Raw genomic sequence first — 25533 nt, 5'->3', positions numbered from 1 at the left:
GATCCATGTATTTTTCAGGAAGAAACTGATCGAACATTGGCGAAGACGAAACGATAACCTGTTGTCGGCGGAGCGTGGACGAACTTTTTCGGAGACGGTGTTCGACGCGTTTTTCGGTCTCGGTCGTCTCGATATGTTACACCAAATTTCGATCAAGTTTTCGTCGGTCAAAGCTTCATCGTGACTGTCTACTTTGTCAGTCGAAACGGTCACGGCGCTCGTTTCCTGCGATTTTCCACGATTCTCGGGAAATGATTTTGTTCTTCCCAGATTTTCGTCGTTCGATGGATCGATGTTTCGCGTGGAGGATGAACTCGTTTCGCGCTTGTATCTGTACCGATTCGATCTACGGTGAACCACGGTTTCCGATATATTCTGGAAAGAAAGAGAAAAGGTTCGGCCAGGTCGGTATCAAGAAGAAGCACGCATCTAATTCACATCGAACTCCGATCATTGCCCGAGTAGTTACCTCGTTTTCTTTTCGATTCGTATCCTTCGGTTCCGACCATTTCTTGAAATACCATTCTTCGTAGATCATTCGACGAAATTTGATGATCTGTTCTGCATGAAAATGCCAACGTACATAGTACTCTTTACTCAACGATATAGTTGCACTCGCTGCACTAACCGTTATCTTCGAGCGCTTCGTTCACAACTTGCTTCACGAGACTTTCCAAATTTTGAGCCGAAACGCTTTTGCTCTTCATCTTGAACGGCTTCGGAACTCTCGATTTAGGAAAAGCGAAAAGGTGCGAACGGGTGGTGGTCGGCAAAAATTTCATAGGGAATCGCGTAATCTTTTTTCGAAACAGTAGACGCGCGCGCAACAAGAATTTGCGACTACGTTTACGGCTCACTTCTTGTCAGGCACTTGTGTTTATTTGAAATTCGTCGAATCGAGATTCCTTGAAATTGAGATGCGTCGGGTTCGCACGAAAGTAGTACGGATATTCATTTGTGTACGCGTACCGTACCGTATTCCATTCCACAATATTAATAACAATAATAATAAATTAATAATAAGACAGGCGGTAACAATAAGAATAACAACCGTAATTGTAACGATAATGATAATAATTCTTGGCACGCATACGCGCTCGCGATAAGAGAAAAAGGAACGCGCGCGATTCCTTTGTCAGCGTCAATGCAGACGGCGCAATTACCGGCCCCGGTCTTATTCGCGATCGCTATATCGATCAGAAATTGCTTTTGATCCAGTCGGTGTACTCCGTAACGCGCGTATAAACGCCAGGATATCCGGGTTCGCCGCACTTGTTGCCGAAAGAGACGATACCGATTTGGATCCAACGACCGTCGGCTCTGAGCATCAAGGGACCCCCGGAATCGCCTTGACAGGCGTCTTTGCCACCCTGACTGTATCCGGCGCACAAAAAGTTCGTGGTGATCGGTTGGAAGTAAGCCGAGTTGCAGTCTTCGTTTCTCCATACCGGAAGAACCGCTTGTCTCTGGACGGTGCTCTCTTTGCCGCCTGTCGACAGACACGTATTCGAAAACGATTCGAGACGATTATTATATGAAAATTATTATATGCAAATCGAGGAGGCGTACGTACCGTAGTAGGTGGTGCCCCATCCGACCACGGTGGGTCTCGCACCAGCGAATCGCTCGTTCCGATAACGCGACTGCGGCAAGCAAATCGGTATCACGTACGGCGACTTTCGAACAGGTCTGGTCAGCTCGAGAACCGCGATGTCATTGTAAAAGCCGGCCCTCGAGAACTTTGGATGCGCGTGGATTTTCTTGACCGTGTAGGTTTCCGGAGCGGACGGCTCGTCGTTTCTCTCGAGATCTATGTCCCCGAGTCTCACCGTGAATTGCCTCGCCGCGAACCTGTGCAACGGTAAACGATCGTTATTACGTTCGAATTGTCAAGTATAAGACACAGCTGTGGCAGCACTCACGGTCGTTGACGTTGGTCGCGCGTGCAATGAGCAGCGGTGAGAATATGCCGCGGGCCGATCAGCGAACCGCCGCACCAGAATTCGGTGCGCTTCGCGCCATGCAGAAATATCGCTGCCATCCATGGCCAACGTCCTGGCAAGGCTTCCTCGCCGCCGACCACACGATACTTGCCCGAATTTCGAACGCCGCATTCTACGAACGAGAAGAAAAGAAAAAAATTATGCGTCCAAGCAAACGCGTCGCGTTTCGTTACCGCGACTCATCTACTCTCTTTACCCTCATCGTCCTGAATAAAGTTGTTGTCGATGCTAGAGACGATCGTCTCGGCGACGGATACGACGTTCGATTCGGTCGTCGTCGAACTCTGTCCATCCGGGAGAGCGAGGTGCGGGCCGAAGGTCGTCGTCGAGGTCGACGTCGACGTCGACGAGACCGGGAACAATGGAATAGGTCGAGGTGTCTGCAGCTTCGTCGGCCGTATCGGTGGTCGTTGGGTGTGCGCACCGACGACGATTCCGCTCGCCGGATTTATACCGATCGATTCGCTGAAAGTTTCATTGGTTATTATTTAGTAGTAAACGATCAGAGTTGTCAATCTCCGTGACAACTTACCTCGCGATTTCGGTCTTGTCGGTCGACGGGCAACAAACACCCGGGACAAACAGGCTCTTGAAGCACAGAGATTGTCTGAGTTTGGTCAAATCCAGCAAAAGTTGAGGACAGTTGCTCAGATCCTGGCAGCTTCCCGGAGCGCCGTCGGCCGTGGTGCAACCGGACGACGATACCGGCAACGAATCTTTCTCTCTGTTCGCGATCACGTCCGTGGAGAACGTGGACGGAGCTGGAGCTGGAGCTGACGATGGAAACGAAGATGAAACCGGGTTCGGGGTCGTCGACGAGGAAACGGTTAGAGAGGTTGAAGCGGAAGACGAAGACGAAGAATTCGAAGAAATCGCTGGGGTTCGCGGGGGCAGCGCCACTCCGCGAACCAACGGCGCTATGCTGTCCGTCACGTTGCGACCTGGGAAATGCGAGAGGAAAGAAACGATACGTTATCGAAATCGAATCGCCTGGAGAGAAGCAACCTCGTCCGTATAGGCGTCCGCGAGAGATTTCTACCCAGAATGTTCTTCGAGATGGTGTATATGGCCGACGGTAATTCCTTCGGTGGATAATTCGAGTTCTCTACGCCCCTGGTCATGTTGACGATGTAGCTGCCGACGGTGTTCAAGGCGCCCAGAGTTTCGCTGATCGTGATCAACGGATCTGGCTCCTCTCGCCTCGAAAACTCCATCCTTACCAGTTTCCCGTGGTCTCTGGTCTCCCTGCGGAAGGCTCCGGGGATCGAGGATCTTCGGGGGTCATCGAAAACCGTTCGCCGCCACGGCTCTATCCTCGCGATCGGCCCGGCGAACATCGGCGAGCTCGGGGTCCCGTATCTCGCCGCTGAAAACACCGATACCGGCGCGTACTACCGATTAAAAGCCTGCCGGAAGACTGCGCCGACTCACCATCCATCGGTTTACGATTTACCGAACGGAAACACCCCGTGTCTACAGAGCGAATACGTGTTTCTTACTTACGGTAACTGTATCGCGCTACTTGGTCGCTGTAGCACCAGGAACTCGTTAGCAAACTCCATATCGCGCAAACTTCTGAAACATTCGATCGGCCGAGTAAACGGCCGTTTACACTTTCGTTCTCTTGCCTCTTTCGTTCGCAGATAGAAGCCTCGTCTCGTTAACCGCGAAAGTTATCATTCTAGGATCGAGCGATCGTACGACGATCAACGACCATCGACAACGGCCCGCGATCGTTGCGCAACATTCGGGGTTTTTACGTCGAAGAGGACGACAGCTTTCGACTCTTCCGAGAAACGCGACCGATGACGCGATTCGGAGGACCCACCATACCGATCGCCACGCTATTTTCCTCCTGACCTCTTCAGGAACCTCTTCGGAGTTGTTTCACCCCCGAAGAGAGCCGACTCGATTTCGATCATTTTCGTTCGGCGAACGAGAAGAATCGAGGGAAAAGCCAAAGGGTTAAAACCGAACGAAAAGTCTTTTCGGGACGAGTTGACGCGCACAAAGTTTATCGACGGTGAAAGTTGCCCGAGACGAGAAAGCGCGCCTCTTTCTTCCGTTCACTGATTCATCGTCGATTCATGCCCGACCTTCGTCGTTTCGCGACCGCAGGAGGATCTCGAGCGATCCAACAACAACAAGAATAGCGGCGATCGCGCCAGGAAAATTCGAATTGGAAATACGCGAGTACCGATTTCACCGACGTTGCCGAACTTTGCCCTTCGTTCTAGCTTTCGGAGACGAGATCGCTCGTGGAAAAGCGACCTTTAACCCGCATCGTGCGGGCTCGCGAAAGGATCAACGATCGAACGTAGATACGTTTCTGTTTCGAGGAAAGCGTATAAAGCGCGTATCGGAGAACGGTGACGGTGACGGTGACGATGACGATGACGGTGGTAGCGCGTCGAGACAAGCGCCCGGTTCAAAACCGCACGCGCGCGATTAGAATCGTTTCGTCGAAAAAACTTCGAGTCTGGAGCGAAAATCGTATTTTTTTTTCACGTATCGTCCGGACGAAGAAACGAAGCTCGCCGAATCACCGACTGTGTCGATGAACGTTCACAGCTTTCAACGAATGTGAAAAGAAAACGTTGTCGAGGAGCCAACTTACCGAAGAGAACGACGGACGACAGCATCCTGCAGCAGAGTTAAACGTCAACGATTCCCATTCACAGACATTCCAGATGGTTAGCCGTTACCACTACCGATACCTGCGAGGAGACGCACGGCCTCAAACTATTTCGATAGAGTTGTTGCGTCCGCGACGGTACCGGCGAATTGTTCATCGTCTATCGAGCTCCGAGAGCCAGCGGGACAAAGACAGCCAGAGTACGACGTCGAGGAGCAAGCGAGAGTGTGCGTTCCGTGCGTTTCGGAAAGAGAGAGAGAGAGAGAGAGAGAGAGAGAGAGAGAGAGAGAGACTTGTGTAGAAAGACAGGAAAAACCAAATAGATGAGGAGAGAGGGGAAGAGAGACCCCAACCCAAGGGGGTGGGGGGGTCGGCGGTGGGATGGGAGTTGGGAGGCCTGAAAAGACCGGGACCCAATCGAGGAGGTGGCGCAGGCCCGTGCCGGATAGAAAAGGAGAAACGGATCGAAAAGATGCGAGCAGAGAACGAAGAACGAAGAACGGAGGAGGAACCCGTGCAACACCGTGGGTGCTTCGGAGCCGAAGCTCGATCGTGCGATGACTGTCCGTGAAAAGACCTCGACACACTTTGCTTTCGACGGACTCGTTCCCTCACTCTCTCTCTGTGGTTTCTTTTCCATCTCGCCTTTCTTCGCTCGACCAAGGGAAAGTGTTCCCTCCCATCGGTTATTGCTACCTGTTGCTTTTTCTTTCCACTTTCGGATCGTAGGTCGCGCGATCAAGAGATCGCCGACGCGCGTCTACGTTTCTCGGGCCGTTGTTTCGTTTCGCCTCTGGAAACCGAGAAAAACGAACAACAAAGCACGGACGAATTAAGCGGAGAATACAATGAAGAAATTACGAAACGACAGCTACTAATATGCCATAAATTTATTTATACCGTAATAATTGCCGCTACACAGAAACGTGGTACGTGTGCTTCACGTATGAATGTCGATTTCAACGTCGCTCGATATTCTTATGGAATTCAACATACAAATTCAGTCATATTCTCATAGAATATGTACGCGCGAGCGCTAGCGCGACAAAGATTCGATTGTGTTCGTGTCTGTGTTTGTGTATGTCTCGTGTATGGGTGGTCGCGTAGAAGTCGTCGGTTAGAGGTACACGATAAAATTGTAAATTGCGATATACCTTAACGTGCTACAAGAATATATTCATCGATGTAAACGAACGAGGATCTTGGCGTTGATTCAATGAAATTACGGCAAACGTATCGTACGAACATAGTCGATCCGGATACGCCGCGGTGTTACAACAAATTGCATTCGATCGTACGTTCAACCACGATTGTACAAAAATTCATTGGTGTGTCGCGACGTCGATCGGATCGTTGCGATTCGTGTCTGCTATCCGCTTCGTCGCGTATCGTGGTAATAAAAAATCAGAAATCAAAGTAAAAAGAAAAAGAAAAAGTATATCGATAATGGATCGCGTGTCGCGATCGTTCCAGACGTTAAAAGCTGCGCGCGTGGTCGCAACAGAAGCTAAATGAAACTGCGCTCTCTGTGCCTGCCTTAGGAAATGTTTGATGCGGCGCAAACGTAACTAACGTGCCCCCCCCCCCCCTCGAGTTTCGGGCGAATGCGAATACAAATACGAATACGAATACGAATACGAATGAGGATGAGAATGAGAATAGGTATAGAGATAGGTTTGATGGTGTTGGTATAGGTATAGGTATAGGTATAGGCATAGGTATAGGTTCGTGGGCCGTAACGCGTTGCCGCGCGCTAGAACCGAACCGAACCAAACCGAACCGAACCGGGTGTGGTCACTCGTTACGGTAGCCCGTATCAGTTGCGGAGAATCAGTATTTTCTCATGCTCGGCATGGAGGATTTGTACGGATCGAAACGATCGTACGACGGCGCTGTTCCGGGTGCTGTCAATCCCATAGATTGAATGGGACCGCTCTGGTAAGTCGGCGGAACCGGATGGCGTAACGTATTTCCCATGCTGCTCGAATTACTCCATCTGGAATTGATCGATCGTCCATCGTATCGGTACGTTTTTCCGGGTTCGATCTTTGCCGAAAGTCTTTACCGGGTGCGCGTACCTGTTTACGTTCTCCGACGATCTGGAGCTCCAGCTGGATGGTTCGTTTCGCGGATCGCGGGTACCGCTGCTCGGCACAGAATTGAACGATTTCGTGGACGGCGGACCCGAGTGCCAGCTGCTTGTCGTTCGATTGCTCTCCACGTACCGACTGTCACCTGCGAATGATCGACTTTAGATTTTGATTTCGATCTCGGCCGTTGGAGCGGAATCGTCGTACTCGTCGCGCGTTTGCTACTTACGCGGCGTGGTCGAGCCCGTGGGTTTGAAACTTTCGCTGTAACGCGTATGACTGTCTCTGGAACTTCTATGCGTTTCTGGCTCGGAGCGACGAACTTCGCGCTCGCGAGTATAAGTGGTGGTGCTGGGTCGCTCGTATCTGCTGGAAGACAGAAAAAATTCCGCAGAGTTCGAGCCAACTCGAACGAGAACCTAAACAGTTTGACAACCGTTCACCGAAAGAACCGAAAATCGAATTACCTCTCTTTAACTTGTCGAGGATCGATCGACGAGGTGGTCGTACTGAGCGGCTCTCGACGGACGATCACCTCCCTTCCGCGAGACACGTCGGAGAAGCTTTCCGGACGGCTGCTTCGCGAAGTAAAGTCGCTGCTGCGCTTAAATTCCTTCTTCAGTCCTAGATCTTGAGTGGACCTGTAAACGAATCTTAGTTTCGAAAAGTCTCGTTCGCAACCGACTGTTCGCGTTCCGATAGAGACCGTGTCGTTTACCTGGTGGACTCGTAACGAGCAGGCGGCGACGAGTCCAACCGTCTGTCCGAGACGCGATCCAGAATCTCGCCGCGACGATCGCTGACCCGATCCGGAGTGTGTCTTCGACTGTGCTCGGTGGCTATGCGTTTCCTGTCCGGCTCCACGTACAGGTCTCTCGGATCTCTTCGGTCGCTGGAGGATCGCTTTATCGAGGGTGGAGGAGGAGCGCGTCTGCTCTCCTCGAGCCGCATCTGTTGTCTCTTGAGTTCGAGCCTCTCGCGTTCCAGCTTCTCCCGTTCCAACTTCTGACGTTCCCGCTCGAGACGAAGCAGCTCGGCCTTCTCCTGTTCGATTCTCTCCCGTTCCCTGCGCAGCTTTTCCCGTTCTCTCTCCAAACGTGCCGCCTCTTCCCTGTGTCGACGTTCGATCTCCCTTTGGCGTTCCATATCCTCTCGCCGTCTACGTTCCTCCTCGCGAAGCATTCTCTCTTTCTCGCGTAATCTCTGCCTCTCTCGTTCCTCCTGAAAGCAGAGATCCGACTAGTCGTGAGTAACGCGGCCACCAACGGAACAAACATGCGATACTGGTGACAACGATCGCAGCGCAGCGCAGCGCAACGAATCGAATGGAATCGCTGAAATATCCCGCGCGTCATTTACCCTGATCTTCGCGAATGTGAGCACATCGTCGCGTCTGCGTCGCTCGCGGCTACGAGACCGTGTGTGAGATCGGTGATGATCCCAGGATCGAATCCTCTTCTCGTCGCGTCTTCCTCGCTCGCTCTCAGGTTTCTTGCTGGTCGATTTGGTCGATCGGGAGTCCGACTCCTTCAGAGGTTCGTCCTTCTTCTCCTGCGCCTCCGTCTTCTTGTTCTCGCCGGTCTCGCCCTTCTCGTCCGATTTTTTCGCTACCGCACATTTAAACGTTTCTTTTAATGGTCGTTCCGTCTAGGCTCTTTTCGCCTAGAGAAAACACACCGCTTGTCGATCGATCACTCACTTGCTTCCGATCCCTTCTCTTCGCTCTTTTCCTTTTTCGCCTCTTTCTCTTTGCGGTCGGCCGTCTCGTGATTATCCTTCAACTTGTCCTTTTCCTCCTTCTTCTCGGACTTTCCGTTGGCGGTGTCCCGTTTGCGCATGTGGCTTTGCTGCGTGTCGCCTTTCGCCTTGAAACGCAAACCGAATCGTCGGTGATTCAACAGAATCTCTAGAGACGTTTTCCCGTTTTCCCCTTTTTTTTCCAGGCAGCACCTACCTTTTCGACGGATATCACGCGGCCGTGGAGTTCCGTCTTGTGCAAATGCTGGATGCATTTCGCGGCGTCTTCGCTCGTCGACATGGTCACGTATCCATAGCATCTTGCGCCGGGTGTCCTCGCGTTCGTAACCACTTTCGCGCCGATCACCTTTCCGTATTTCGAAAATATTTGCTTCAAATCGGTGGCACGAGTGCTCGAAGACAATCCGGACACCCATAAGTTTCTGCTGCTCGCGTTAACGGGGCTAACTTGGCAATTTTTCTTGTCTGCGAAAACAAAAAGACGATCGAGCGTGTCCTGACTGACCAGGAGAATATTCTCCCTACGATCGTTTCGCTTCGAACGCTTCGGATAGTTACCTTTGTCGTCCCTTTTTTGATTCTTGTTACTAGACTCCGCGCTGAAAATAACGATTGTATTCGTTACGCCCACAAAATAGTTTCAACTGTCCTTATTCTTATGTACAAGAAATAATGCCTTTAAAAACTATGACTTTTCTGAGGCTCAATAAGTACCTCTGTAACTATGTTAAGCATATAAATTTGGCTAGCAACTTTTCTTGTCCTCAGCAATCGTAATAACAATAGTAATGCTAATAATCGATAATTATAATAGCAGTAATAGTGGCAGTGATAGTGATAGTGATAGTGATAGTGATAGTGACAGTGACTGTGACAGTGGTGATGGTGAATAGTGGTTGTGATAGTGGTGATGACGATGACAATGATGTCGGTGGTAACAGTAGTAGTAGTAGTAGTAGTAGTAGTAGTAGAAGTAGTAGTAGTAGTAGTAGTAGTAGTAGTAGTAGTAGTAGTAGTAGTAGTAGTAGTAGTAGTAGTAGTAGTAGTAGTAGTAGTAGTAGTAGTAGTAGCAGCAGCGATAGTAGCGATAGTAATAATAACGATAATAATAATAATAATAATAATAATAATAACATCAACAACAACAACAACAATTAACATCAACAACAACAGTAACGAAATACGATCGATTGCACTTTGGCGTTCACTTATGTATGCATCGTTGTTACACAAGATAGCGTTACCACTTTGATCTTTTTTTTCCTAGTTATTATTTTTCTATTACGCATGTTTTCGTTGCATTCTGCGGATCCAGTTCGTATCTCACTCGTGTGTTAACAAAAGTATTGTCCGTGCGGGATCGTACTGCGTATCCCTCTACACAATAGATTTCCAGATAGGGAGCATCATCGTCTCCTTGGCGATTCTTCCGGGAGGGCACTTCTTGTCGAGTTGAAACGGGTATCGACACACACACGCGAGAGATAGAGTAGCGGTATCGGTATCGGTATCAGTATCTGTACATGGATGCACTTATAGATATATCTGTATCTCCGGTCATCGATAGAATTGCTTCTCAGCCGCTTGCCGAGAGTAGAATTTACCTCGAGATACTAAGTATTCTTGCAATCGTGCTCGATGCAGCTGTCGTTTTGTATATATACATATATATATATATATATATTTTTTTTTTATTGTTTGGTTTGGTTTGGTTTCTAAAGAACGAATATCTTCGTAATCGTAGAGCGTGTAACACCTTTGAAAAATAGTCGTTTACGAATAGGAGCGGTTACATGGGACTTGGTTCGTTTAACATTTAAGTTTGCTAGCCAATTTCTCGATTTCTTAACATACTTTCCAGAGTTAGGAATTACAGCCTAAACGTACTGAGCGGAAAGAAACTTCGTGTATGCGATTGAAAAAAATGGAATAAAGTAATCTTGCGTGCGACTTTGACGAATAATTTCATCTTGGGAATCCATCGTTCGACAGTATCTTATCCTGATGATATTCGTACTCGTATGCGCAGCCGAGGAGAGAGAGAGAGAGCATCGCTATCATAGAGTTGGATTCGGATGGCATTTCGTTGTCGTACCACACTGTGAATGGTTTGTTTTGTTTTTTGTTTGTTTTAGCAATGAGAGACCAACCTCTTGCTTCCGTCTCCACCGTCCTGCTTGTTCTTCGTCCCGATGTTCGCGCCTGACGAGGTCCCTTCCTTGCTGTTGGCGCCGGCTTCTGCTCTACCGCTCCCTTTAGACTCTCCCTTCTTGCTGTTCTCTTCGACTTTCTTCTTCTCTCCTCCATCTGCAGAGACAATCAAGGTACCATGGTCACTTTCTGCAAGGCCAGATCTCTTCTCCCTCCCTAACGCTCCTGCTTAGTGGCCTGCATTTCCTGCATCCACAGCATGAAACTGCGTCCGAGCCACTAACAGAGTGCACACACTCAATTACGATGAAGACCGCGCGTGATCTCGCGTGAACATCTCGCGGCAACATCACAAATTCACTCTTCAATGGTACGTTCCACGGTGTGACCCTATTTTTACCGTTTCGTTCCTCTCGATTTTTACTCGAGGAAGCTGGAGAGGGGGGAGGGGGCCGCGACTAAAGGTTACCTTAGCAGCGCGACCGCGAATCGAAGCCTGCCACGATTCGACCCGGCCCGACCCGACCCCGATTCTCTTCCGAGCAAAAAATACTGGAAGCTGGAACGCACAGTCGGACGAGGAATCCAATCTGGGAGAGCGGAAACGATAGAAAGCGGGCTAACCGAAGGAGAAGGACGATTAGTTTCCCCGTTAAGTCTATACGACTCTATAGATGTCTATGGTGTGACAGCATAATGCCGATGCCAGAAAATTTTATACGAGTACGAGCGACCGCGCGTCTGTTTTCGAAGTCTATGGTTCCGATTGTAGTAGCTCCTATGGCTGCTATGCTTCGAAAATATCGATTTGTCCGAGTCTCGATGATGGGACGAACAACGTCGTAGCATTAACTATGCACGGGGAAGATTCGTGGCTTGACAAACACTTCAGTCTTCTTGAATCCACATAATTTGGAAGCAGAACGATCTCCAACGATGCTCTATGCGGTTAGGTAGAATTAATGTATCTGTATATCAAACTCTAGCGTTAACTAACTTATAGACTAGCTGTTTATGGGAAAAACTTTGTGTATACATTGTCGGCAACCACGGTGCAAACACGACGGCGGATGTGCGTTTCAGTCTGGATGAAACCTCGTCGACCGTCGACCGTCGACCGCCGACCGCCGAGCCGTCGTATTTTCTAGTTAAATCGTTGCGTGCCGTGCCGTCCCATGTCCATGTGCCGAGAATGGTCGCATCGCATCCTGTACAACTGGTGCTTATTCAGAAGTTCGAAGAACGGATGTAAGCTGAGAGCCATCGCGCGTACAACTTTGTAGACGGATTCGGCACGATCGTGGTTCTGGATAGACGAGGTGTATCGCTCGAAGAAAATACAGTCCCTTGGTCTTGATGCCGTAGTTTCGAATAACTTACTCGTCATCGTAAATAAAAGTATTGCTACGTCTACTCCTTTAATTCTTACTTAACTGCTAGATAAGTTAGGCGATTCGATGCGTCGTAACACTTACCTTTGTGCCTGTCGTGGGACTCGGTCTGCAACATAAACGTTTATGTATTACTCCAAATATAGTAGCTTTCGCTGTAACAACGATGCGATACTACAAAGGGAAAATCATGTTACCTCCTCGGCGAGGAGATTTTCTTCGTCTTCCCCGATAGTCAAATTTATCGAATCTTCGTTGTCGATGCCATTAGCTTCGACCGTCGAAGCTGAATTAGTCGTGACATCGTTTACCACCGGTGCTGCTTCGGATTCAATTTTCTTTTCAATGATCTGGGTATTCTCGACAACTGCCTTATTCGTCTGAACCTTGGATTCCTTTTTGGACTCTATTTCTTTGCCAGTGTTATTTTGAACTTCTCCTCGAGATTCCTAGTACAATGTTTCTTAGATTCTTGGTTCACGATCTTGACATATACCAAAGAATACTTACGATTACATCCGTTTTACTTACCTCCAACTTGGGCGGAATCGCTTCTTTCTCCGTGGAAAGTTTTGTTTCTGCCTTCACCTTTGCATCGGAAATATCCGACGTGTCCGTAGCATCTTCTTTCTGGGTTTCCGCAACTTCTACCGTTTCGTCTGAATTGGTTGTACCGGTCACTGATAATTTAAATAAGAAAAATTAATGCAAAGTCTACAATGGTAAAGGTATTATGTTTGCAGTTCGATACTAACCACTATTTTTTCTGGGACTGATTTTACACATACCGCCGCAAGGGACAATCAGATATTCATCAGGATTTTCTCCTTCATCGGATATGGACTGTATACAACATACCATAATGAAGTTATCGTACTAACTTTCTAAACAGCATATATTAATTGTTCCAACGAAAATTAGGATACAATGAATTATATTTTCGTTGATCCGACATAAATAAATAACCGCACGTGTAAAAAGACACGTATCGAGGGAGTAACAATAAAATAATGCATTTGTTGAAAGAATGTTAAAAATTGCGGTGAACAATTACCGAACCAATTAAACTTGCCTCGTTTGTACTACGAACGCTGATTGCTGGCAATAAACTACCAATATTCAATGATTTCTCAATAGAGTTAAAATGGCGACAAAACAGTAAAAAGCATTATAGATGAATAGCTTGAGAGAGAATTGGAAAAAGTAAGGACGCTTACTTTGGAGAGACGCTCGAGGAGTGCCGCTTTATTACCACTTTTATCGAGTCCACGTCGTTCGAGCTCCGTTTTCAAGTCTATCACTCGGAGTTCGGTCAGCTTTTTCCCTTCTATATCGGCCATTATTCTTCGGTAAAAAGTGTCCAACACAATGCAAGATTAAGCTCCGAAACTTAACACTCTCGCGCAGTAATGGAATAGTGGTTTTGTCGCGCATGCGCGACGATTTTAGCCTCAGTAAAGTACAAAGTTCAGCTAAAATTGGGTACCTTGGTCACCCTATATAATTTCACAAAATTTGTTATGATTTTAGATTGAAAAATTAATGTATAACATGTTTATGTCAATTAAATAGTAACAATAATTTACCAAAAATCCGTAGCACGCCTGTCTCGACTTCTCGTCCTCAACTCTTCCGGTACTTTCCCGCCAATAATAATAACCCACCGCCACTTTCTCCACAATATAGATACGTTACTGCTTTTGGACGCGCATGCGCGAAAAAACCGTCCAATATCCCATCACTGCTCTCGCGTAGTGGTGGACAAGTATCGATAGTTATCGATAGTAGGCAGTGTCGAAAATTATCGATGATTTACTTTTATTATCGATAGTTATCGATAGCTAAATTACGCGACGGTGAGCAGGTATCTCTGCATTTTAAAATCCCTAGGATTACTTCCACTACGTAGTAATATACAAATTATTTATGTATATGTAGATGAATTTATATTTAAAACTCGACGATAACGTGAACGAAAAAGGCGTACATAATTTCTATTTAGATAATATGCACCTGATGCGCGTAATAAACACGTATAATTCAATGAGCCGATAAACCATTCAAAATTGGTTTAATTTCTGTTATTTCCCAATGTTCGTTGTTACTTCAAATATTAAAATTAGGCCCATATTCTGGCTTTTTACCGCACAAGAGAAAGATTCGTTATCTGTAAAGAGAGCTTTCGCTGCAATGCGCGCCTAGTCTTAAAGTGCATATAGTAATTTATCGCATCTACATATGTATGTGTTCCGCAGATACCCAAATGCGGTGAATTAGATTTTTTTCACGAAATACCTGTCAAAATTGACTAAAATATATCATTGTCTTAGAAACTATTTCGTCGCTATGCCTGTAAGTAATTACTTTTCACGAATATAACAATTATCCAAGGAAAAACGAACTTGGTTATGTATTAGGGCGTTCCCTTAACCTCGCGCGCGTAACGAACTGTCAAACTTGACATGCTGTTGCACACGGCATACGAATTAAGAAAACAATTACAACAACAAATGCAGCTGTATTTATACGTTTGTCGATGAAATTTCTGTTGCAGGCATATCATTCGTGTTTCGTAGAAAACAATGGAAACATCGGTAACATGGCGCTTTTGCCGATTCGAACTCATTTTAGAGGTCCCGCGCCTCCTTTTACGAAAGATTTAGACATAATCGACGAAGCGTTGTACTTCTTTAAAGCGAATGTGTTCTTTAGAACATACGAAATCAAGGTAACTGCCGTTGCTCCTTAGAATGTCCCCCAAAGTACACTTGTACTGTACAACGATTTTGCAGAGCGAGGCGGACAGAGTCTTAATTTACATCACATTGTACATAACCGAGTGCTTGAAAAGGCTGCAGAAATGCGCAACCCAAGCCCAAGCTACAAACGAAATGTACTCTCTGGCTATTTCGAAGTTCGATATTCCAGGAGACCCTGGATTTCCCTTAAATTCCGTGTATGCCAAGCCTAGTAATCCCATGGAAGCAGGTAAATTGCTTCTTTATCGTTAAGAGTGTGCGATAAGAAATACTATACTCGTGATTATTTCACAGATACTATGAGACAATATCTACAACAAATAAGACAGGAAACTGGTGTCAGACTGGTGGAAAAGGTATACGGAGAGGATGGAAAACCCAGCAAATGGTGGTTGTGTTTTGCCAAAAAGAAGTTCATGGACAAATCTTTATCAGGTCCTGGTCAATAGAAAAAAAAAAAAATAAACCATCCATCACCGTGATTATAGAATATACGTGTATAAATACAAAGACTTGTTACGCAAAGATTGCGAGTTTCGGTGACTCGTCAATTGTATCATGGTGTTCATTATCTTTGTAAAAATAAAGAGAGAAGAAAAATTAAAGGAAAAGAAAGAATGATTGTGTAAGAACGATTTGTACGGAAGAGATGTTTATTTCGTACAGGATATACCATGATATCGACGTAAAATGCTGTATTATATCAATAAAATGATGTATCTTGTTCGCACAAGTCTTAACAGTATAAAGATTGAATTGCCTATCGCTTTCTGCGAAGCGATAATGAGTTCCGTCTCAGCCATGCCGCCTTGCCAGAACCACCGATAGTCTGTGAATAACGATGTCCTTTGCCCAATCCTCGCGAGCTTCTGCCAGCCGAAGTCTTTCCGCGAAGTTCGCGGTGTTTGTGCACAGCATCGCATATCCAATTGATCTTTGGATCGTTACGAATTTCCTGAAAATATAAACGAGATCACGAATGTAGCAAAGCGTCGATAGGCAACGGTTTTCACGGTTTGTGGTCGTGTTTTGATATCAGACATCCAAGGAAGATAATAAATCATCGGTTTCAAATTATAGATTATTGGTATCATCATTTTAAAAGGTTGATACGCTTCGGAGCAAATCAAGTTGGATAAAGTAGGATCCGTATGCGTACCTTGTGTGCAGGGTCAACCAAGATCACTTCGTAATACATGTACGTAGAGTCCTGAGCAACCCAGTAACTGTTCAACACTCGTAGACCACCGCATCGTCGGCCCACGCGTTCCTGAAAATGACGGTAGAATCGTGCTTTTACAATCGTATGTTTAAATGGTAGGAATATTATATATATAATACTTACTTCCGCGACAGACTGTAATTTCCGGGTTGGCTTCAGCTGGTTAACACCGTGGCTTTTGGGTTTGCCATAAGTTGCTCCCTTGGGGACAGGACGTTTGCGACCTCCTCTCCTTACACGAATTCTAAATATGACGAAACCTGTGCGTAAGAAATTAGTACATTCAATTACTTTTTCATGTCAGCGAAGCGTATAATGCTCCTATAAAGAATAAAGCATATAAAGCATTGTCAGCATGTACACATATATCACCATAATACTGTAAGAGTGGTGCATGGTACGACTCATCATAGAAATATTCGAAAAGATGGACATATACATATAACAAAGTAATGTAAACAATAATCGGGCTAATTCCGATTTGAAAGTCGAAATGGACAAAGCCGTTTGATTTACACGGGAACTGAAATAAATATTGTTCGTACCTTGCTTGGCTTTGTAGCCCAAACGGCGAGCTTTGTCAGGTCTGGATGGTCTCGGGGCACGATGCATTTTAGTCAACTGACGGTACTGCCAGCATCGAACTCGAAGTAAAAAGCGGAGCATATCGCTCTGCTTTTTACGATAAAGCTCTTGCATATACTTGTACGCACCCATTGTGAATCCCTGAAGAATAAACAAACAAGTTGGTTAAAATATGTTATCCTGCGAAACAAAACAAACGCGAAAAATTTTATTGTGAATTGGAACTTGGACAATAATAATAATATTTATATAATAATTAAAAAAAAAAACAGAAAACGTTAAACAAAATCAGCTAACAGATCCTAAACCTTAGAATACTGTTCGCGTATATTGTATGCACTGTGAACGAAACGCGTGCAAGCGGTTGAAATACGTGCGTAGGTTAGGATGAATAAAAACAGCAACTGGAATGTTCGTATTCGAATAATAATGAAAAATTATAAGAACATTTTATACGGATGGGCCTGGCGAAGAATCTCCTCTGCACGCGGCTCAGAAAAAAACGTGGATGCACGGGATATTTAGCGATTTCCAACACGAACCACTCACCCTTCACAATTGGAACAACAGGAAAGAGAAAAGGTTGGACGTGCGGCGTGCGGCTCGTATCAAGGCATCGCGGATCAGCAGCGTCAAAGATGGGAAACTACACAGTGATTTAGAGTGACGGCGACGATCGTGGCGTCGCCTACCGGACGTGAAATCTTTTCGGTCGGTAAAGTCGCAGCAGAAGAGGAGAATTCTAACCGAATGGTCGTTCTATCGTTGGCGCAAGGTTTCGTGATCGACGAAGCGATCAAACTGCGACACATTCGAATTTGAAAATACGAAACCCGAGGAGATTGTTACGATCGATTTGAAAAAAAAATTACAACTCATTTTTCAGGAATACCTGTAAAACAAAAGGCAACATTTAAGTCGGCGAAGTAGACGTTGAACTTTCCAGAACCGAATAAAAGTTTTTCCGGATCGATTTCAGGATTGTTGTTAATCGCGTCTATATAGTTTGCAAAAATAAATTCGATCGAAGGATTAGATAGATGAAAAAAGTATAACAACGAAAGCGGAACGATAACGGGAGAAATAGAGAAACAGAGAGGCGGAGAGAGCGAGAAGGAAAAGGTCTGGTAATGTTCTACAGGTATGTATTATCGAGCGACCCGGTGACCTCTTGCCGAGCAATTGATTATTTTAGGAGAGCTAGTTGGAATATGCCGTTTGCAGGAAGACCGAGCAAGTAGTCCGTTATGGGGAGTCGTTCGGACAGCATAAAGGATCCGATCTATTATCCTTCGATGCAGGAGGTCGCAGCAACGACAGAAGCGTCGGGAACGGCGATGGAAACGAGGTCGGTGACAGAGGGTAGCGAGAGAAGCAGAGGATCCGCGGGTAGCCAAGATCTCGGCCTCGAGGAAACTAATTCGCTGAAAGTACCGCGAAAGTTTATCACGAATTGGCGGCAGGCTTGCGACCGCACCCGCGACAGAACCAAGGATCTCTTGAAACGTTGGCGAACCGTATCGAGCAACGTCGACGAGGTGATCGTCGGCGCACCCGTTCCAAACAAGCAATTGGACCATCCTGGTTGGAGCGTACACGTTTGGAGTAAGCTGTTCCAAACCATCTAAACCACCTAAACGATCCGTGATCGCGCGTGCACGCATTTCTAGCAAAAACACATAGACATACGGTCAGGCATACGGTTTTGGATTTCCGAGGAGTCCTGTTTCATTTAGATTTCATCTCGAAACAGCTACCTGGGTGAGCCGATTTCCCAGCGACGACAACCTAGCGACGATAGAAGGTCCTGGCGGCGCCAAGGGAGGGAATTTAAAAGATCTGGCGCCCATCCAACGGGACAAATTCAGTCATTTGTTCGCGTACCTGTTGGACCACGACAAAGACGGTTTCATTAACAGAAAAGATTTTCGTATGCTTTCGGAGGTATTTAATAAGTTCAATATTAACGTAAGTAAGAAAGTCGACGGCGGCCGATAGGCACGGGTGTCCGTTAACGTTCACGACTTTTGCGAAGCGACTGCGACGATTCGCGGATTGGTCGTGGAACGGGCCCGAGTACTTGCGATTAATGGAAGCCGAGCAGGGTTTGGCGGAGCTGATTCTCCAAGAGAAACAACACGAGCCGGAGGGTGGCAAGGGAATCAGCCTGGACGAATGGTTGCGTTGGTGGGCCAGAGTCGTCGCCCCGGCCGGTGGTACCTCCTACAACGATATCCCCTTTTGGCTGAAGATTTTGCCGAGAATATTTTTCCTCGCGATCAACAGCTCGGCGAGCGGGATCATCTCGAAGAAGGAGCTTGGCTCGTTCTACGGATCCGTCGTTGGCCTTGACGCGAATAGAATCGCCAAGTGTCTGGATATCGCGTACAATTCCATGACATCGGTAAACGTTTCGAATTAATTGTTATTACTTTGTTGTTACACGTCGATTCGCATATCGCGTATCGCATATCGATTTATTCTCTGTATGCGTTACGATGGTACGATTACATGGTCGCGCGTGCGGAAGATAGAGAAAAAGAAAAATAAAACCGAAGAAGAAACGCACGAGGGGAAGAGAACGAGGCGCACCCGGTAAGATTCGTTTTGTTCCCTTCGCAGAACGGAGATCATCCCCTGGGTTGGCCACAGTATCAGCTCGTGTTTGCCAATTTTCTGTTCGGCCGGGGTCCGTTCGGTCCTGGCGAACATTTCCTCGGCATGACGGACTCCTGCATGATTCGAGGCAACAACGTTCCCTTCCCGATCGATTACGCCGCGATGAATACACCAAAGGACAAATTGGAAGTGTACAGTCCGCACTGCAGAAGCGCGCGTCGCAGCGTCGTCGTTTGACTCGAAAGTAACGATACTTTCGAATACGCAGGTACGTAGTACTTAGCAAGTACGGTTGTAGCGAATCGGGTTCGCAAAGTTGCGCGGAAACAGCAGCGGTTACGGTTGCTGTGCCGATCGTGTTCGCCGATTTACCAATACTTATTCTGTGTTCAGGAATAAGGACGTCCTAGTGGCAACTAACCTATCGTTTCGGACGCTCGAAGCTCGATACGCGCAACGCCTTCGTCGAGCGGCCTAGTACACCCGTACGTTCCTCGGCAACGAACACGACAGAAAGGAAGATTTCTAATAGATCTCGCTTGAGAAAAGCTTTCCACCAAACATTGTCACGTTGTTCTCCTGTTTCCCTCCCAACGATCGATCGTTGGACGTATCAATAGTTTGCGAGAAGCGTAACGTTTCCGCAAAAGGTTTACCGTTTTATTCCACACTAACGTTTCGACGTGTACACGCGTGCCATCGTAAGGTACCTACCCCTACGAACCGATCGAATCGCAAGCTCTGTCGATGCATTCGACAAGCTCTCAACAAGCGAAAGGTTGCGATTCGCGACCGACGAATCGACGAATCGACGACAGAGATTTCGTAAATGCACTGTCTGCTGCAGAGTTTCCCGCGCACAGACTATGGAATCGAGAATTCTACACGGGAATGTCTTTGGTGCCTTCAGGCAGGGCCGTCTTCGCCCACACTCCCAACACGAATGACTCGATCTCGCATTCGTCGGTGCCTCTTTGAATGCGGAATAGACCGTTCTCGCCCCAATGCCGACCCCACGAGTTCATCACCAGCTGAAACAAAAGGTTACGGAGTAAATGGAAAACGGACAACGAGCCGGAAAACGGATCTCGACGAACAATCTAAACTTACCCAGTATTTCACCGGTGAGCCACGACTAGACTGTTCTTCTCCCCATCCGATTATCCTTACCGAATGATAGCCGGACTCGTATCGCTCTGCGAACGGCGACCGTTTGTAGACTCCCGACTCGTACGAGAAGAAATCCTGGTAGACCCTCATCGTGGCTACGAGTAGAACGATTTAGAAAGGAGAAGACGGTCTTTGCTTATCATTGTTTCTCGTAGAGAGTTTTTCTCGATGAATCTCGTCGCGCCTCTTACCTTGCACGGGGCCGGATCTCAAGATTTCCTGCATGATGTCGGTCTCGTTGCCCAAGCGGTACGCGGGCCCAACTTTGTACAAATCCGTGCGAAGCGAGTTGGATGATGCGGGACAACCCGCGCTCCTCAAATCGCTCCTCTTTCGAATTTTGCATTGCTCGCTCGATCCTGTCCACGGATAGCACGATTCGTCGACCAAACTGGAAGGAACAAGCTGTAGACGACGGAACTGTGAAACGGGGCATATTCGTACGGGTATTCGGAGAACAATTACCCAAATTTCCTCATGAACATCCAGGCTCGATCCAAGTAACCACCGTCGCAGCCTCGTTGGCCTCTGTTATTGCAAGAGAGCAAGTGTTGCGCGCTCAGCTCCGCGTCCTCCACGCCCATGCTCATTATGGAAAACCTATCCGAGGCGACGTCCGCGCTCGAAATTGCCCAGGATGCGCCGCACCATCCTTGATCCTTCACGCCGGATATGTAGAGAGGCCAACGGGACCTGGCGTCGAATTGTCGCGGCAGCGATTGCTCGTAGTTTCGCGTGACCGAGTTCATCTTGTGGACCTTCGAAGAACGTATACGTTAACGAGTTCGCTCTTTTCCTCGATTTCTCCACTGTTCTCCGATGTTTGTTTGCTTACCGATCGCGACGGGTTTAGGGTACCTAAACGAAGCTTGATACCTTCGGTGAGCGTCCTACCCGAGAACTCCGAGTAGTTTCTCGCTCTCCAGCCGAGGATAGGACTCTCCAGATTGATCTCCTCTATCAGATCTCGCTCCTGCAAGCACCGATTCTGCTCGCAAACCACTTCCGCTCGCTCGCCCATCGAGGTGCACTTGCTGAAACCACGTGGAATAAACGGTAGAACGTTGCTACTTCATAGCTTTACGTGTAATGTGTATCCGCCACGGCTAACGACCTACTCCGCGGGACCATGTCGAGAAAGAGTAATTTACCACAAGTTGCAGTTCCGTTTGAACTGTTGTCCTTCGTTGTAGTATTTCCCTTCGAAGATGCATCCTGAAACGTCCAATTGAATCAAGTTACGAAATCGTGTTCGAAAAGTCCGCACGCGATCGAATCGGATTACAATGTGTCGTTGATTACGAACGTCTGAACGTGTCCGGAGGCGACGTTGGAACGAGTCCCCTGCAATGACTCCAATAATCTGGACAGCAATCCTCTTCTCCGCGTCGATCGCAAAAATCGTCGCAGTAGCATGTGGTGGCGAGGATCGGTGCGCTGCACTCGTCCTGTCGTCCTGCACAGCAGCTACCGGCCGGATATCTGCCGGCGCAGTAAGGCCCTGCCGGCAGTCCGGTTAAGTCCGGTATGCTCTCCGCGATCGACAGAACGTTGACCAACACCATGCACGCTACTCTCAACCGGAATCGCATCGTTTCGGCTTTGGTTTCGATTCTGCAACGCAACAACAACGGAAAAGAAGACAAATTGCGACCGATTGCGCGGCGTCAGGCGCGATTCGTGACTCGCGCGCTTTCAACCGCTTCTACGAGAGCTCCCGTTGCTTCTTTATTCTTTATTCAGCGTTCGCGTCCAGGTGTGCTCGATAGACGTCGGAGATTCGGCAACATCTGGCATCCGCGGCCGATAACGATGCCAACCAGCGGCACCTTTGGAACTGTTTCAACGGACCTTGCCCCACGCTTTTCTAGTTAAATGTCGTTCGGATTCGGTCGCTTCGGTTTTTATACCGCGAACTCCTCCGGCCCAGAAACACGATGAACGAATCGTGCCGCGCGCACGCCGATTTCATGCCACCTTCGCTGCGCTGCTCTGGTTCCAATCGAACCTTACGCGTTTGTTTACGCCGCGCATTAGCTCAATGTATTTTACTTATCTCCGACCGGTAGAGTTACCAGCGTCTACGTTTCGCTCTACCACTACTAGTCCGCGATAATTCGCCTCCGATCAAAATAAAGAACACCGCAGCCTCCGTTGCAAAATTCCGAGCCGAATATTTTTGCGTTCGTTCCCCGTATCGTCGTTGGACCCGTCACCGCGCGTATATTAATTCGTACGCATAAATATTCTTATCGTTTGTCGCGCTTATCGTCTGTCGCCGATGAAACGAAGGAGCGGAGGAAAGTAAAGCGAGAATCGCGGAACGAGCACAAACCGCCAGTTCCGAAGACCCTCTACTTCCGGAAATCCGACGCGATGCGATCCGACACGACGATTGCGAACACCATTATAATATTAATGGAATTTACCAGACTGGAACGTCGCGCGTCTATGATTCCTGAGGATCGATCGAACGCGCGGTACGCCGTTCTCCATTGAGACGTCTTCTAGCATCGTCTCTCAACGTATACATAACACGATCTTCTCCCGTTCGCGTTCCAGTTCGCGCGAATAATAGTCATACGCCCCTCCGCGTTGTCCCTTCGACGATTTCAGCCTCGAAGGGAGCGTACGAGATGAATCTTCACGAGAACAAGGATGAATACCCTGATGCGGGTTAATAGCGGGCGATTGGATCACGACCCGAAGATAAAATCAGAATTATTCAACAGGTGCCGGGAGGTCGTCGGAGAACCACTGTACGAAATTCTCGTTCAACCTCGAACGGTTATACGTATGTTATAATTCCCTTGTTCGATAAAGCTTGAGGCTCGTGAATCGGTAAGATCTATAATTGGATCGCGCGTCACGCATTCTCACTCGTATCCTTTGGAATTTAAACAACTTTTTATCGGATGGGAATGACGAATGCAAAAAGCCTGGCTAGGAATGCGTTAGGTAGTTTGCCGGGTTGTTGGATACGATCGACAAAGTGATGTCACGCGATTACGATAGACGGATGCGGAATCACGGGACGAGTCATCGGTATCGAGGATATCTTGGCCGACGACGATAACGAATCGAACGCGAATCACGAAATAATCACGGGGCCGAATAATTCCGACGAACATGTTCGTTCGTTCACCTATGTACATATGTACGTCGAAAACGAATTTGCGAGGAGAGCGTTAAACGGGACATCGCGGCGCGGCGAGGTGTTACGATGCGCAATGACATAACGCGAGATATCGGAGTTTGCGTCAACGTTTACGGCAGCTGCCTCCGTCTCTCGAGGCGCACCCGTTAAGATTCCAATTACCGTGCCAAATGGATTAATCGACGATAGGAGGCAGAGTGCGTCGTAAACGATAAAGGAAACGATATCAAGCTACCCCGACACGACGCGATGCGCCGCGACGCGCCCGTTGTGTACCAACAATCCTTTCAATACCCTCGAACGTCCTGAAATATCCTCGACCCCGCGACGCTTTTATGTTTGCGAGAACATATATAATTATAGCGACGCGTACGCGATCGGGGCCGTTTTAAAAATGTTTTGATCCGCGAAAAGAGGCTGCAGAAAGAGGTTGGCGATACCGTATATTTTTAAGCGGATGTTCGCCGCTCCAGAGTCATAACCGAGGAATTTCGACTGCCGCCGAAACGATTACGCGGAGCACGTAAAAATAAGTAGATTCTTTCAGCTGGCTCATCGATCGATCGAGCAGCGATCTAACTGCGGTTCGTTTTTTCTTTTTCCGATCGACGAGTCTCCAAGCGATCCCTGAAAAACCCGCCGCTCGCGGCCAATTCTTTCCCATCTTTCGCACCTACTTGTACTCGAACGGCGCGCGATCATTCAAATAGTTCGCACTAAAAATAACGCAAACGTCGTATCAACGCATATGCATCCGTTGCCCCAAATTCCGAAGGCACCCCCCGCGGAACTCGGATCGAGGATCGAGGATCGCGGAATCGAGTGATCGTCGATGGTTTGAAACATCTTCGAACGAGTCGCATACAAATGTGTAATGAAATGAAATACACGTACCGACAGCGTTATCCCGAGTCAGAAACCGAAATTTCAAATTTCGGCTGATAGTGGCGCCAAACGGGACGGCTGACGCGTCGCACGAAACGAGAAATATTTTTGTATCCGTGGCTTCTTCCGGGCAAACGATTATTTCAGATGAATCACCGAGCACCGAGCACAATGTTGCAATTTTTCAGAAACATCCCATAATCGGAAATTATCTATAATCTCGTTCGCGGTTGCTCGTGCAACGGGAAGCTCTAGGTCCAACGAGAAAGTCGTCGCCGAAGAAATACCAGGCTGCCGCTTACTTCCCAGCAGGACCTGCTACTATCCGAACGACCAGCCAGTTTCGATTTGAAACAATAGGAAGAATGCGGGAAAAACTGACGCTTGCGCGCGGTTCGAATCGACCGAAACGGTGAAATACTTACGCGGAAGATCGCGAACGCGGCCCGAACAGAACAGTACAGAAGAGTAATCGAAAGTAGTCGCTGATTCCAGATCGGCAAAGATTAGAAGCGAGTCGTTGCTGACGACTCGGAAGCACGAGTCTGACTGGCCTGCGAACACACAAGGTAAACGCGAGCTAAACGCGGGAGTGTAAAGCGCTTGTTTCGAGGTTCAACGCGATTCGGTTTCGTTCGGTTCAAACTTCGGCGCGGCGCGGCACGACATCGTATCCCCGTCCCGTCTCGTCTCGTCTTGTCTCGTCTCGTCTCGTCTCGTCTCGACTCGTCTTGGCTCGTCCCGTCTCGTATCGCGTATCGCGTATCTCGCGTCTCTACCTTCTATCTTGTATCGCGATTCGCAACAACCGTTCGGAAAGATAGCATTCGAAATGCATGTACTGAAACGAGCAAAGCGAGTACATATGTGTCCTACATCCGGAAAACAGTTCCCTTCGCTTCCTCCCGTCAAACGGTCGCGGTACAGTCCGCGATCCGATCCGATCCGATCGATTCGTCATCCCTTTGATATGCAAAGGCCTAGAGATTCCACGTGTCGCGTCGCGACGGTATGGCACTGCACGGCACGATGCTCTTCTTGCAGCAGCGTCCGCGTTCGTCGAATTCTATCGATCGATTCGTTGTCAATTAGGATCTCGACGAAGAAA

At 47.8% G+C, this 25533-nt stretch overlaps 6 protein-coding genes across 15 annotated transcripts; 2 read left to right on the top strand and 4 right to left on the bottom strand.

Moving 5' to 3' along the window:
- Positions 1–78: 78 nt before the first annotated feature.
- Positions 79–4798, bottom strand: LOC143360673 (proclotting enzyme). Of its 2 annotated transcripts, XR_013083318.1 has the most exons (9): positions 4621–4798; positions 3507–3578; positions 3043–3369; positions 2536–2944; positions 2200–2468; positions 1923–2115; positions 1574–1851; positions 470–1489; positions 79–375 (listed from the first exon to the last, which is right to left on the bottom strand). XR_013083318.1 is itself a non-coding variant. In XM_076799744.1 (8 exons), the coding sequence occupies exons 1-8, from the start codon at positions 4643–4645 to the stop codon at positions 1197–1199; spliced, it is 1866 nt and encodes a 621-aa protein (XP_076655859.1). In that variant the 5' UTR covers positions 4646–4798; the 3' UTR covers positions 79–1196. The 2 variants fall into 2 exon arrangements, 1 of the variants encoding a protein (XP_076655859.1); XM_076799744.1 differs by having other exon boundaries at positions 79–1489.
- A 712-nt stretch (positions 4799–5510) lies between these two features.
- LOC143360667 (uncharacterized) lies at positions 5511–13447 on the bottom strand. 7 transcript variants are annotated; one of them, XM_076799719.1, is made up of 15 exons: positions 13246–13447; positions 12784–12871; positions 12560–12708; positions 12226–12477; positions 12113–12137; positions 10637–10793; positions 9045–9085; positions 8683–8951; positions 8428–8593; positions 8088–8356; positions 7447–7949; positions 7196–7381; positions 6958–7094; positions 6717–6873; positions 5511–6634 (listed from the first exon to the last, which is right to left on the bottom strand). In XM_076799719.1, exons 1-15 carry the CDS (start codon positions 13366–13368, stop codon positions 6469–6471), a joined length of 2688 nt encoding a protein of 895 aa, XP_076655834.1. In that variant the 5' UTR covers positions 13369–13447; the 3' UTR covers positions 5511–6468. The 7 variants fall into 7 exon arrangements, with proteins under 7 accessions (XP_076655834.1, XP_076655833.1, XP_076655836.1 ...); XM_076799718.1 differs by having other exon boundaries at positions 6958–7097; positions 13246–13446; XM_076799721.1 differs by having other exon boundaries at positions 7196–7369; positions 13246–13446.
- A 770-nt stretch (positions 13448–14217) lies between these two features.
- Positions 14218–15253, top strand: Arpc3a (Actin-related protein 2/3 complex, subunit 3A). Its single transcript, XM_076799759.1, has 4 exons — positions 14218–14380; positions 14583–14756; positions 14821–15016; positions 15082–15253. Exons 1-4 carry the CDS (start codon positions 14375–14377, stop codon positions 15234–15236), a joined length of 531 nt encoding a protein of 176 aa, XP_076655874.1. The 5' UTR covers positions 14218–14374; the 3' UTR covers positions 15237–15253.
- Positions 15254–15422: 169 nt separating this feature from the next.
- On the bottom strand, positions 15423–17263 carry Rpl15 (ribosomal protein L15). Of its 2 annotated transcripts, none has more exons than XM_076799757.1 (5): positions 17144–17263; positions 16555–16735; positions 16133–16269; positions 15947–16057; positions 15423–15742 (listed from the first exon to the last, which is right to left on the bottom strand). In XM_076799757.1, exons 2-5 carry the CDS (start codon positions 16724–16726, stop codon positions 15548–15550), a joined length of 615 nt encoding a protein of 204 aa, XP_076655872.1. In that variant the 5' UTR covers positions 16727–16735; positions 17144–17263; the 3' UTR covers positions 15423–15547. The 2 variants fall into 2 exon arrangements, with proteins under 2 accessions (XP_076655872.1, XP_076655873.1); XM_076799758.1 differs by lacking the exon at positions 17144–17263 and adding an exon at positions 17042–17065.
- Positions 17264–17792: 529 nt separating this feature from the next.
- Positions 17793–19450, top strand: LOC143360677 (uncharacterized). The gene is made up of 4 exons (XM_076799749.1): positions 17793–18199; positions 18348–18538; positions 18630–18998; positions 19217–19450. Exons 1-4 carry the CDS (start codon positions 17842–17844, stop codon positions 19448–19450), a joined length of 1152 nt encoding a protein of 383 aa, XP_076655864.1. The 5' UTR covers positions 17793–17841.
- On the bottom strand, positions 19332–25105 carry LOC143360674 (putative peptidase C1-like protein F26E4.3). 2 transcript variants are annotated; one of them, XM_076799745.1, is made up of 8 exons: positions 24851–25105; positions 21690–21997; positions 21535–21598; positions 21219–21417; positions 20849–21141; positions 20575–20774; positions 20324–20478; positions 19332–20244 (listed from the first exon to the last, which is right to left on the bottom strand). In XM_076799745.1, exons 2-8 carry the CDS (start codon positions 21973–21975, stop codon positions 20095–20097), a joined length of 1347 nt encoding a protein of 448 aa, XP_076655860.1. In that variant the 5' UTR covers positions 21976–21997; positions 24851–25105; the 3' UTR covers positions 19332–20094. The 2 variants fall into 2 exon arrangements, with proteins under 2 accessions (XP_076655860.1, XP_076655861.1); XM_076799746.1 differs by lacking the exon at positions 24851–25105 and adding an exon at positions 24435–24794.
- Positions 25106–25533: the final 428 nt, after the last annotated feature.

This window comes from Halictus rubicundus, chromosome 13, assembly GCF_050948215.1.
Source record: "Halictus rubicundus isolate RS-2024b chromosome 13, iyHalRubi1_principal, whole genome shotgun sequence".
Classification (NCBI taxonomy): domain Eukaryota; kingdom Metazoa; phylum Arthropoda; class Insecta; order Hymenoptera; family Halictidae; genus Halictus; species Halictus rubicundus.
The sequence above is the reverse complement of the archived record's forward strand: the minus strand, read 5'-3'. Positions and strand labels throughout refer to the sequence as shown.

Coding starts and splice junctions, on each gene's coding strand:
- LOC143360677 (XM_076799749.1), top strand. CDS start 17,842: ATGGGGAGTCGTTCGGACAGCATAAAGGATCCGATCTATTATCCTTCG. Junction 18,539..18,629: donor ATTTTCGTATGCTTTCGGAG/GTATTTAATAAG, acceptor ACTTTTGCGAAG/CGACTGCGACGATTCGCGGA. Junction 18,999..19,216: donor CGTACAATTCCATGACATCG/GTAAACGTTTCG, acceptor TTCCCTTCGCAG/AACGGAGATCATCCCCTGGG.
- LOC143360667 (XM_076799718.1), bottom strand. CDS start 13,368: ATGGCCGATATAGAAGGGAAAAAGCTGACCGAACTCCGAGTGATAGAC. Junction 12,872..13,245: donor TCCTCGAGCGTCTCTCCAAA/GTAAGCGTCCTT, acceptor TGTTGTATACAG/TCCATATCCGATGAAGGAGA. Junction 8,952..9,044: donor TCAAAAAAGGGACGACAAAG/GTAACTATCCGA, acceptor TTGTTTTCGCAG/ACAAGAAAAATTGCCAAGTT.
- LOC143360674 (XM_076799745.1), bottom strand. CDS start 21,975: ATGCGATTCCGGTTGAGAGTAGCGTGCATGGTGTTGGTCAACGTTCTG. Junction 21,418..21,534: donor AAACGGAACTGCAACTTGTG/GTAAATTACTCT, acceptor ACGTGGTTTCAG/CAAGTGCACCTCGATGGGCG. Junction 21,142..21,218: donor CCCTAAACCCGTCGCGATCG/GTAAGCAAACAA, acceptor CGTTCTTCGAAG/GTCCACAAGATGAACTCGGT.
- Arpc3a (XM_076799759.1), top strand. Junction 14,757..14,820: donor TTAGAACATACGAAATCAAG/GTAACTGCCGTT, acceptor ACGATTTTGCAG/AGCGAGGCGGACAGAGTCTT. Junction 15,017..15,081: donor TAGTAATCCCATGGAAGCAG/GTAAATTGCTTC, acceptor ATTATTTCACAG/ATACTATGAGACAATATCTA.
- Rpl15 (XM_076799757.1), bottom strand. CDS start 16,726: ATGGGTGCGTACAAGTATATGCAAGAGCTTTATCGTAAAAAGCAGAGC. Junction 16,058..16,132: donor AATTACAGTCTGTCGCGGAA/GTAAGTATTATA, acceptor CGTCATTTTCAG/GAACGCGTGGGCCGACGATG. Junction 15,743..15,946: donor TGGTTGACCCTGCACACAAG/GTACGCATACGG, acceptor TTATATTTTCAG/GAAATTCGTAACGATCCAAA.
- LOC143360673 (XM_076799744.1), bottom strand. CDS start 4,645: ATGCTGTCGTCCGTCGTTCTCTTCG. Junction 2,116..2,199: donor CTTTATTCAGGACGATGAGG/GTAAAGAGAGTA, acceptor TCTCGTTCGTAG/AATGCGGCGTTCGAAATTCG. Junction 1,852..1,922: donor CGCGACCAACGTCAACGACC/GTGAGTGCTGCC, acceptor ACCGTTGCACAG/GTTCGCGGCGAGGCAATTCA.